The sequence below is a fragment of the Vicugna pacos genome, chromosome 1 (genome assembly GCF_048564905.1).
Source record: "Vicugna pacos chromosome 1, VicPac4, whole genome shotgun sequence".
NCBI classification, from domain to species: Eukaryota; Metazoa; Chordata; class Mammalia; order Artiodactyla; family Camelidae; genus Vicugna; species Vicugna pacos.
Window position 1 is genome coordinate 111034359 of NC_132987.1, and position 12910 is coordinate 111047268.

The following is a 12910-nucleotide window of genomic DNA, read 5'->3' on the forward strand; positions in this document are numbered from 1 at the left end:
TACCCAGACTGTCTGTTCCTTTTAAGTAAGAAAAAGCTGAGCTGGGAATTCCATAACATCCCTCTGCTTCTGGCGATTTGTTTTCATGAATTGTTTCCCACGTTAGGGAATTTTGTTGTGCAGATTCCACATTTTTCTAGGCTTTTGGTTGTCAAATATTGTGACAGCCTGGCTAGAGGAACATCAGTGCCACTTTCTCTGCTTCCTAGGAGAGTTGCTAGACATTTCCTTATCTCCTTTACAGTTCACTGTGGTGACTGATCAATTTCTAGTCACTGAGAGCTAGGGCAATATATGACTATTTCCCGTCCTGTCTCATACATCCTCCCAACATCTCTCCCTCACTTTCCTCAAATAGGCAGCAAGGAGGAAAAGATTTTAAGCCACTAGTGATAGTGGAACCACTAATTAGGAAGGGCTTGGATCCCAGGATGACTGCGTGAAGCAGAATCTCTCTTTCAACCCACAACTGTACCATGAGGACAAGAAATAAACATCTACTGTGTTAGCCATTAAAAATTTATAGATGTTGGTTATAGTAATTACTCCACTAACTAATATACCTATTAAGATACTATTAAGAGTAGGTTTTAAATAATATAAAGGTCTTACAAAATTCAGTTAGATTTAGAAAATTTGCAAGCACTTTATTGATATTATTTATCCTCTATCTTCTAGTAATGCCAGTGAACTTTTGATTACGTTAGGGCTAAGAACATCAACATCAGACCCCAGCCATAGCTTGCCCAGAACTGGGTTCTTAGGTCAATGATGCAAAGAAGAGATTAAAAAACAAAAAGACGGTAAGACTTCCTTACTCAATTTCTCCTTAGATGTTAAAAATTTTTGTTAGTGTTTCTTCTACTTTGTAGGAAAGTAGTAGACCCTAGCTCTTTCTGTTTGTAAACTTTAATGTTCTTCTTGGTGGAAATAGAAAAATGCAAAAAAAAAAAAAGTAGCAAATAGAAAAATGTGGCATTTTAGAATCAGAAAAGATCCTAGGAGCCATATAGTCCAGACTACTTATTTAGAATTGAAGAATTTAGGATGCGAATGTATGGGTGAAAGTAATAGTTACTGGCAGAGGAAAGAATTTAACTTAATACTCCTTACTTCTCTTGCTGTTATTTCCTTGAAAGCTTCTCCCATTACCCACTGTGTCACACAGCCCCTCCCCTCATATATCTTATGTTCTAGGGCATGGTTTAAGTTAGAAAAGCAGAGGATTAACATGATAACATTTGCCATTATTCTTCCATTCCTCCCAAGACTTGCTAGTCATTGTCGGTACTCAAAATCAATTTTAAAAGAAGAGCAAGATGTTTTGGAGTCAGATTGTGGCTTGTCAATTAAGGCTATGGATTTTTGGTGGGAAAATGGCTCTTGAAAGCCAAATTAAAAGATACTGACTGCTTGCTTAAACACCCCCAGAATAATGGTTAGTGTCAAAATTAGCACCATTTAACATACTTATAGCGTGTGAACAATTAAGTGAACCAGGAGACCTTTGCTTTAAAGTACATGAAAATACTTTAAAGAGTGTAAGAATGATCTGTACAGTAACATCTGCAGCAGGAAGCATAGCAGTATACACAGTGGGCACTCAGTAAATGTTGACTGATGCTCTCCTGCCTTCAGGCTGCAAGATGCCTAAAATACCTCAAGCAGACGGGGATCGGATCTCTGTTTCAAGCTGGTCTCTAAGGAAGGTAATTTCCAGTCTCCTGGTAACCTGTTTAAGCCTTAACTGCTCTCATTCTCTTCAAGTTTTGTTTTAAATCCCTCAGGAGGCACATATCCAGAACTTCTGTCCTGAGCATCTCTAAGAAGCAAAGTCTTCAATTTAGTGTCATGACTGAGCTGACTTTGCCAATCTTTGACCATGAGAAGGAGTTTGGAGCCTGAAGGGAGTCAGTCAGTGCAAGACTAGTAATATGTGGAGAATTTTTATATCTGAATATGTTTTAGTTTCAATTTTTGTTGCTGTTGTTTAAATGGACTGAATGACATCAGAAGCAATTTATTACAAATCACTTGAAAGAATATATACGTATACACACAGATCTTCCTGAATAGCAACTGATCTTTCTTAAAGAGTCAATTCATCATAGAAGAAACATCTCACAAATTTATCCAACAGCTGTATTCCCAATGGATGTATTCTCTCTGAGGTCTGCCATCTGTTCCAATTATTCCTTCATTGTTTTTGTTTTAAAAGCATGACAGGTTTATAACCACTATGAAAAATTCCTGAAGTGTATTTCTTTTCATCTAGGGAGGGGGAAAAATGCTTCAACTTTGGAACTTGTATGTCAGATAGTGCCTGAGGTTGGCAAAAGGTAGACTGAACTGGAACATTTAAATCTCTCTGTATCATATTATATAAGATATAGTGATACTCATCACAGGGTCAGCCTCATTCACATGAAGGGAGAGTCATTTTCAAAATGCTTCAATTCAGGAGTGTTGCAAAAAGAAGCCCCTTGCTTCCTCCACATTCCTCGTCAAAAATTTTAGCTTTAGATTTATATTCCATTCAGTAGAAGAATATCCATTAAAAGTCTCCTATTAAAGTATGCATATTCTCAGAAGAAGTGATACACATTGTTATTTTTATCATTATTACCAGGCAGGAAATTCAGTGGGCAAAGAGAGGGTGTTTAATGGAGGTGGAGGTGGAGGTGGGGTTGTGGGGAGGAAGATGGAATGATAAAAGGACAGTTTTCAAATTTGTAATTTAGTCTGAAGATGGTGCTATTAAGAAATTTTGCTTTTCTAAGAAGAGGCAGAATACATTACAATCATAAGGCCTTGATTTTGAAAAGATTCAGGCAAAGGCACCCAATCCTTGTGTTTTTGTCTCATGCATGGTCCATTTAACTGAAATCCATGGTGATGGGCTACAGAAAAATAACTGTCTAGCTTCTTCCACCTCGTTATCCAAAACGAACGTGAAAAAGCTTGGTTAGGGAGATAGGCTATTATTTTCAAATCAAAAGGAAGCATAGTATTTTTTCGGTTGGTGTCTTTACAATCCCACTGAGTCTTCTGCAGCACACGCTGACTTAGTTATAGGAGAGACTACTACTTGGGAAAAAATATATATACTTCATTTGCAATGTTGGCATTTTTATCAGGAAAAATTGTTGGAAATAAAGGGGCAAGAAGGTCGTCACAGGTTCGCTAGCCTAATCATTCTACAGATTTATTTGGAGGACATACATAACAACTATAATAATATAGTTAATTTCTTCATAGCAAATATTTCTAACACCAGATAGAGTGCATGGAGTCAAATTGGTTATGTATTCATGGTAAGAGGTAAAAAGAGTTGACTTTTATCTGGTTAGTCAAATTAATATTGATCAATAATTGAACATGGACTACTTAGTCTTTTCTTGAAATAAATTTGCTGCAATTAGCACATCAGGAAATTCACCAAAATCTGATTTTTTCCATGAAAAATAAAATATCTAATAACATTGTGCGCAAGTGCCCGCATGTTTACAGCTGACTAGACCTGAAAGGCAGCTGCCCCCTTTCAGTAAGTCATGTTATGTCTAATTCTTCACAGTTGCTACCATTCCCTACACCTCTTCAAACAAACAAGCTTTATCCAATTATACCTGTTTGGCCTCTGTGAGCATTTGAGTTTGTGACGCCTGTCTGATGTTGAGGGTTGAACTAGATAATCTCCTTCAAAAAACAAAACTACCAATCTACCTTGGGTTTGTAATTATCTGATTTAACTCTGACTAAGATTTCTTGTTGGACCAGTCCAGTAGTCTAAGATGGACTCCAGTTTCTCCTCGTTGGAATGCTTATCAGAAAATTACAAATGACTCACTTGAGAAGAGCAGATTGCCACCGTGTAAGAACTTACACAACACAGTTCCTGTAGTGAGGGAAATTGGGAGTTTTCATAGAGAGGGACTCAGTCATTGTCCCTTGAATTCAGAATATAGGTCTGTATCCTAGACACTCAAGAAGACCTAGCTGTGTGGGTTTGTATGCCTACAAGGCAATAATAACCCCAGGGAGAATGGTGGTACAAACTCAAGGAATAGGAATATTTAGAGATTTTAGATAGTTATCAGTGATTGAATCTAGCACATTACCAGAGCAAATTATAATTTAACCTTTGTCTTTTTTTCTTTTGGCTGACATAGCTTTGCTTTTCCATCTACATGGAACACTTGCCCTTTAACTTCATCATCTACATTTATTATTAATTTTGTTAATTTCCAGTATACTTTAAGATAGAAAAAACTTTATAGGCATGTGTAGGTACAGAAGAAAATCATGTGAAGATTGTTAATCAGGAAGATATTCTTTTAACAAAATTTGTCTGGGGTAAAATAACAAAATCTATGTACTCAAGTATTCAGTGGTAGAACTTGAAAGAAACAGTGAGTTGAAAGTTTATTAAATATCTTGGAATCTTCAATTCATAATATGCCTCTGCTCTGTATGATCATTATTTATTAGCCCACTGAAGGCACTGTAGACCTTCTCGGGATGTGGAGCTGAAATCTCTGACTTTGCAATTGACATTGCCCATCTCAGTCTGGGCCGATACCTTGCCTCTCTTACCGATAGGTGTTCCCACTCCATAACCTTTGGAGTCAATGAGGCCCCCGATCTGAGTGAGGTTGCAGTTTCTCTGCGTCACATACTCAATGCTGGTGGACTCCATCAGCAGGGCGTAGTCGGTGGTGAGCACGCGTTGGATTCCCTCATCACTGTTTTTGACCAGGGCAGTCTGTTGCCTGCTACTCATGAAAGCCCACATCTTCTCATACGTGGATATCTTTGATTTCTGCAGGGAAATAAAGCATGCCCACCAGCAGAGAATGCTGAGAACATATGTCCTAAAGCTATTCAACATTCCAGGGGTTCAAATAGCAAGGGAAAGATTTTTCGCTTTAGGCAGGAAACCAACATTGATCCTGGGACTTCAGTTTGGTGGTTGAAAAGAGCCTGATTCACCATAGTAAAACACTTGGAAACACTCAGGCAACTATTGAGGAAATGAGGTCTTGCCCCGTTTATGTGAGACACTGCTGATTTCAGTAGGGAAGACAGAACATTGGTATCAATGGCAGCATTTGCCGAATGAACTGTGGCCACTTAAGAGCAAGTCCTCAAGCCCCACTGGGCCAAGGGCTAATAGCACATCCCAGGACTCTACTCACTTATTCCATGGCCCTTCAGCTACTTCAGTAAGCATTGTCTTCCTGTTTTCCAGCATATAAGTTTCAATACCTGATTCAACATTCCTTGGCAGGGAACAGCCTTGGGATAAATCACGTACTTTCTGTGCTTTATTTATGAAAGAACTGCCAATTACTCTTATCTTTTCTGGAAAACTTAGAGTACAAATGGTCTTTTCAAATTAAAATTCAGATCGGGAAACTCTTCTCACTGTATTAATATGCTTTTTTATGTACATGTTTAATTTTAAATGGCAATTATATTTTAGATAATGAGGACTGAATTTTCATTTGAAAGTGTTCTCTGATTTTGCCTTTTCCCTTATTCTTCAGCTTTTCAATAGACTCAGTAATAAACCATATTTATGATACATATTACATATGCATCTATACATTCCACTAATTATCTTACTTTCTTTGTTAAAACACACTAAGTTTTCATATCGCTTAGGTATACAATTTTTATTCTTTTGAATAGTGATCTGTAAATAGACATTTTACTTTTTATTCTGTAATTTCCATATTGGTCCAATTTTGTTCTATATTTGTCTTCATTTGTATCAACACTCCCCTCCATTTAGTTGGAAGATGAAAAACATTATGAGAATTACTGATAATTCCAAGCTAACTCCAGCTCTTACCGTATATATTGGTGCCCACGCACACAGGAGAGCTCCCTTGGCAGACACAGGGATTATCATCTCAGGAGGGCAAAGAAGCTTAAAACATGATTTGGGGCCATAAGCAATAAACGGAATACCTGTGGAATCACCTCTAGTATGGTTACTCATGCTCAAGTGTTCCTGGGGGCTCACTCAATTCCTAACTATATTTAAGACCTGGATTAATGCTGTAGGCTTTATGAGTTGAAGGAGGACAGATGGCTTTATTTTGGATTGTTAGGCATTTGAAGAGCCCCTTGAGTAAGGTCTTGTGAGACAAACAGCAATTCAATAAACAGTACCTTCTAGATACTGGTATTTTATGGAAACCATTCTATCATGATTAGGCTCCTGTGAATTACTCCTTACCCCCAGAAATATCTGCAAGTTGGAGCTCATGTCTCAATGCAAAAGCCATGTTTTTGAGGCTGGAGATCAATGCCTCATTTGTTGAGTAATTTCAGCCTCGAAGAGTCTGAAAATGCTAAATTTTCAGTAAGAGCTACTTGTACAAGTGCAGGAAGCTCAGTCTATCATTTCACTAATGCACTGCCGGGAAAATTATTCCTCCGTCAGAAAACTACCTTCAGGGAAGATAATTTTCTTAGAATTATGAAACTTCAAAGTTCTCAGAGACTTTAGGAATTGGCTCATTCAAACTGCTGTTTTCACAGAGGAGGAAATTTTGGTACAGAGGTTTGGAGACTTTATCAAAGTCATAAAACTACTTAGCATCAGAACTAATACTGGGCCCCAGGACCCCTGACATCAAATTCAGCGCTCTTTCCACTGTACCATGCTGATTTGGGGTAGGTGGATGTCCATCTTGCCAAAATTCTTACGAGAATGGTTTTAATCTTATTTGATCTACCTGTGATACCTCATCTTATATTCATGAACTCATATTATGCCCTGGGATTGCTATTTGGTATCACGTTAATATAAACTAGGAGTTAGCTTCCATATAAAACATCCATGAAACATCTATTTTTTCACTGTATTTAAATTTTGTTAAAAATGAATGTTGTAAATACAATAGTTAGAAAGCTGGATTTTTTTTTTTTTTTTAGTCTATGGAAGTAGAGGACAAAACAAAGTAAATGACCTGTTGATTCATGGTGAACAGACAAAATACAGGGAGTCCTTTTAGGAATCCAGGAGTTGAAGGATATGGAAGAAGATGATAAGATTCAGCTCAAAACTTACATACCTGCTGTTGAGCCCTGTCAGGTGTGGATCGCAAATTATCTGCAGTGAAAGACTGTCTATGTTTTCATCCCATGGCAGACCTGCCTGTGGTCCTACTACAGGGCACAAGCACACACTCACACCCGAGGGGGGTTTACCAGATAAGCACCTGACAGCCCTCAAAGAAGTCTACATTCAATGAGAAGTATCCATTAATCATGGTCTTGGTGCCACCACAATATTATTTAGAAAAGCTACAGTACTTCTAAACGCTTACTCTCAATTTCCTTTTTAAAAAAGTCACAACTTGGTAACACAACGTTCCCTGAGTCAGCACGCTCTTCACACCACACTTTGACCGGCACTGCTCTGTGGAGCTGGAGGTCACACATTTAATTCAACCACATTTACTTCTTCCCTTTTGGGGAAGAAGGTTGTTCTTGGCCTGAACTCCCTGAGGCGCTGGAGGGGAAATCTAGATCGTATGGAGTTTGAAGCGTTGAGAGCAGAACCTTTTCTCAGGAAGAAAACTATCAGTCACTAGGTGGAGGACTTGGTCAAGTTGAAGGTATAGGAAACACTCTAAATTTCTTTGACCTCCCCTCCTAACAATGGTAAACTTAATGGGGCAGAAAATAGCACCCTTCTGTTTTCATTTAATGTTTTCTTTCGTCATTTAGAAATTTTGCTGTTGTGGGGATCCATTATGTTCTACATTTGAAATTATAGACTATTTGAAAAGCTGGAGAGCTTAGATATATAAGAAGACCTGAAATGTGGCTAAGGAATAACCTTTTAACAGTTAAAAATGTCTGTAGATGACTTAAGCAACTTAGGATATAGTGTGTTTTCTACCTCTGGAAATCTACAAGGAGAACTTCATGTTTGGGTGAGTTTCACTCAAGGATCCTTCAACCCCGGAATTCTACTCTCTAAGCCAGCCTCTTCATATTGTTTATGCAGGTCCTGACTTCAAAGACAGTTAAGTGACACACAGGGATCACACTGGTTAGGAAAGAGCCAATACAGACTCAGAATCTCTTTCCTCCTTATTCCTGAGTTTTGTCCACTGTCATACCATGTTCTATAATGTTTATTTTTTGTTTGGTCAAAAAAATTATTCTAAGAGTGCTTCATTTAGATTTATTCCTTTTTAATAGATTATCTATTTTTAAGACACATACTTTAATGATTCTTAAAAATAGGAGCATACTTCATGGAACGTTATCATAACTATTGAAAGACTAAGCAAACTGTTTGAATGACAGTCTGGATGTTTTTGCATTTCTAAATCTTTTGTATTCTCAGCCTGCCAAATCACTCTAAATAAGTATATTTCAAAAGAAGAAATGGTGATTGCATCTTATTTCGCTGAATATGCCAAAGGTTAATTAGAATATTTGTAAGGTACTCTGAGCTTCTTATCACAAGTCGCTAAAACTCATTTCTTAAATCTGAAATCATTCAGGTTTTTTTTTTTGAATCCTAGAGGCGTATCAGGTTTAGATACATTTATTTTGTCTGGTTAAACCTGATTAAGTGGCTATTCTGATGCTGATGAAACATTGTTGGCAAAGAATAAGCATTTATTTCTCTAAAATCTGTTATAAGGGAGTGTTACTGTCTCACCATTCGGTGACCTTGTTTATTTCTCTTTCTCTCCGCTAACACACTCAAGTTAAACACTCAATGGGAAATGATTTGCAATGGGTCTCCATGCAGTTGAAGACTACTTATTGAAAACAGTAATAATAACCAGTAATAACATGTGCAGGGCTTCCTGTGTGCCCAGGACTATGCTAAGCATTCTGCGTGTATTAATCTATTTGATCTTCACGGTGATCGTAAGGGGAAGATGCCCTGATGATTTCTCCTTCACAGGTGAGGAGACAGAATGCCTCATAAAGAAATGGTGAAGCTAGGATCTCATCCCAGCAATAAGCCTCCAGGGCTTGTGTTCTTGAACCAACAGGGAACCAACTGCTTGCTTTAATGCACACGAACATGGAACTCATGGCTTGGCTAATGTTTTAACAGCCTTGACGCACTTTCTGAAGAAGTAACTGCAGTGAGTAGCTGTGCTATCTTTCTGCTGCAAACTCTTGTGGTCATCACATGATGCGTGGGAACTATTTATAGAAGTCCAGCCAGCTTACCTTCGTTTAGACAAAAAATTAGACAGTGTTTTAGAAAGTGCAACAGTTGGAACTCAGAAGGAAAGGTAGATGTCGTTTGCATGTTTTCCTTTAACAGCATTTTGTATTTCACATAGTTCCATTGTTTTCCTGCTATAACATGCAAAGTATGTGTGAATTCTGGAGTGTGATATGGTCCTAGGACTGACAGAACCTCCATTTTATAGACACACCTCTCTAATATTTCATTTTTGCTGAAATAAGTGCAGCTGTGCAATTCTACTTCAGGCCAACATATGTAAAGATTTTACATACAGATACCTGTTTATATATCTTTATTTTTCAATGTATCCATAACCTCCACCCATACACACACACACAAACACACACACACACACACATACTGGGGACAGATTATTGATATTTGACCTTTGTCTTCTTATCAAAAGTGGTCTTATAAATGTGGTAAATACATGCATATTGAACAAATAAAATACCCCAAACAATTACATTTTAAAATCTCATCTCCCATTTACTTTTACTTTAGATAAATCCTTATTTAAGAGGGGAAAAAAAAAACTTAAAAATCAATCAAAGACATGAAACTCAGCCATGCAGAAATCCAAACTTGTGAAGCAGGTACATCAGAGGTAAATAGTTGCTTTAAAAGCAACTGTTTCCTCTAATACATATATAATTGTATACGTGTATATACATAGATAATACATATATAATTAAATATATTATTTCATTAAATAATAAATTCTCATGGTGTTTCAAAAATTAATTTACAAAAATCACTTTGAAGGAAGCCTCTCAGTGAAAGCATTTATACTATAGGGAGGGGCATTTGTCTTTCAAATGTGTGTAGTAGGATCATGGCAGTTCATTATACTCTAATCTCGAATTGATAGAAAGTTACATTTGCAGAATCCCCAAAGTATTAAAAAAATGCATGTTGCCTTTAAAAAATAACCTCTGTGATGTTTAAACACCTTTGCTAAAACATGTTTCATGCTTCTCCCTGTTTAGAGTTAAAGATTGGTCCATTACAGGCAAGGTACGAGGCTTTGAAAAAGGTTGACTTTAATTAACCTCATAGATTTCTCCCCAAACAAATACGTTTTTAAGTCGTAGGAACTTAACACTGGACACTGGTGGTAAAATTAGCTGAATCTTTCAAACATGAGCTAATAACTCTTATGTAAAGAGCACCTTCCTGTGCAGAGACGTTTGTGAAATGTTTTAAATTTTGAGCTTTTTAGATGACTATTTCTGTCTGAAACCTGTCTCCCCATAATGGCTCATTGCTTCAGATCCACTGGTGCAGTGCTTAGTAACTTTCTTAAAATGTCTTTTGGGCTGACGGCAGCATCTAACCACTCCCTGGAAGGAGATTATAAAGGTTAGAGAGTCCCTTATTCCCATAGCTGGTCCAAAATCCCTAGACCATGAAAGCCGGCAATGACAAGTCTGTTGTGATTTTTTAAAACTTATTTTATTCAAGTCATTTTAGATTGAATCATGATCTAATACGTGTAATACTCTGATTTGGGTCTGGGAGGACAGTGATTTGTTACAAGGTAAGCTTCTGCTGAGAAGCATTTCTTAACATGAGCATTTTCTACCCTTCTGGCTCACAAGAACTTCTGGTGTTCACACCACATCCTGTCTGCACAAGGTATGCTGCTTAATCACATGTTGCGTTGTATTTAGCAGTCTTTGTGCATGTCTCTTTATTGATATTCAGGCCTTCAAGCCTGGCACAAAATTTTCTATCTTCCCATCTCTTATCTCTTACAGTGCCAACCTCAAATACTGGCCATATTGGAGAGCCTGGAAAAAATATAAATTGAGCTGAATTAAGTTGAACTGCCTTGTTCTGCTTCTCAGCTAAATTCTAAGGGCAACCTCACCATCTGATGCTTATCTGCCATCTGGAAGTGGTTCTGCAAATGCTTGTATGTGCTCAGCAAAGCTTCCAAGGACTAAGGTCTATGGCCTGGCCTCTGAAAGTCTTTGAGATCTTGCATCCTGGCACTCACTCTGGAATTTTCTGCCCATTAGCAGAAGACACACCTTCCAGAGATCACTGATAGTACAGAAGCTGGACAAAGACCAAGCTAGAGCTTTTTAAATGCAGAAAGTTTGAATAAGTAGGACTAACAGCTAGCAGTAAGGGCTGAATGCTAGTAGTGATGATGTTAGTGGTGAGAATTATAATAACAATTAACATCTTTTTCCTTTTTTATTTAATATTTTTATTGTTTACAATTTGCCAAGTAGTATTGTAAGTACATTACCTCTATTAAGTCATTTATTTCTTAAAATAATATTATGGGCTAGATATTATCAATAGACAGGGAAACCAAGGTGCAGACGGTTTAAATAACTTACGAAGATCTACATAGCTAATAAGCAGTTAAGTCAGAATTTGAACCCAGTTTATCTGTCTCCAAAACAAAGTTTTGCTGTAAGTTTTAACTTATATCACAGCATTTTATGTTAGTCCTATCTCCTGAGAAGACTGAGTGGTATCCACAATCTCTGAACAGTGAATGAAAACCATCATTTAGCTTGGATGATGGTTTGCAAGAGGCATTGAGAAATCCTGTTTTGTTTTTTTTTTCCCCCTCAGGTCTCAAATGATTCTTAGACTTTTACATGAAAATCGTTTCTTCATCTGGGGAAAAAATGTGAGTTGTTAAACTGTCACCGTGAGAACAAAGTTTGGATTATTCCATCTATCCATAAAGGTAACTAATAGGATTACAAGGAGGGAAAAAACCCAGAATTTTTGCACTTGTCTTACTTTCTTATGAGAGATGGAGAAACCTACTTCCTTAGTGCTCCATTATGAAAGACAAAGTCGTAGTTAGATGCCATTGCTGTCAACATTCTTGGGTACAAAAGAGGAAATGGCTTTAGGAAAGCTATTCCCAAGTCGCGTCCACAGAGCTTGGCTGTGAACTGACCACTCTTTGTATCTCCAGAGATGCAGAGGGTGGTCTCAGAGAGTGGTGGTGGTGGTGGTGGGGTCAGGGAAAGCCTTTACCATTCAGGATTTTGAAACAATTGAAAGGACCAAGCAATTCAGCAACGGAGAGCTGAGAAACCAATATAATTAGTATCATATTATTAATTAGCATTATCCTGAGTAGAAAATAAAAGGGAGCTTGTTAAAAAAATTCTCTTAAATGAAGTCTCTTGAAGTTCTGAATTATTAATATACTGGTTTATAAAAAGATTCTATTTAATAACTGACAGCCTGATAAAGACAAATAAGTGGCCCCCTGATATTTGGAGAATTTCCTAAAACATTTTCAACAGTCCCTGGGCAGTTAATAAAACATTCTGTCTCTCTTTAACTGTGACCTGGTAATTGGCTTACTAACTGACACCTTTGACCAGACAGGCATTATATCATCCACGGTGCTTAGTACTTAAGTGCAGATGACCTCAAGAAACATTTAATAAGCATCATTAACTGTATGACCTTGACCACAAACCTTAAAGTTGTTCTTTTCTTTAAGGGCATTAGCTAGGATCTTGAGGTGTTCATCTATAAAGCTTTGTGAGTGTACGTGTAATTGAGTTTACAATGTAACCCCAATTCTTTTGTGTAAATACAGTCCCTGGTGCTCAGTGTGGTTATTTCACATACAAATGACTCCATGAAGGAAAACTGTTTTAACCTCCCTTGTCTCAGACA

The 12910-nt window shown here is 37.4% G+C and overlaps 1 protein-coding gene across 5 annotated transcripts in view; it reads right to left on the reverse strand.

The window, feature by feature from the left end:
* GRIK1 (glutamate ionotropic receptor kainate type subunit 1) overlaps positions 1-12910 on the reverse strand; it is a 355456-nt gene that overhangs the window by 16949 nt on the left and 325597 nt on the right. For all 5 annotated transcript variants that reach the window (XM_015244065.3, XM_072968128.1, XM_072968123.1 and 2 more), the window contains exon 14: positions 4594-4819. In XM_015244065.3, coding sequence (XP_015099551.2) covers positions 4594-4819 — 226 coding nt within the window. The remainder of the gene's footprint in view (positions 1-4593; positions 4820-12910) is intronic.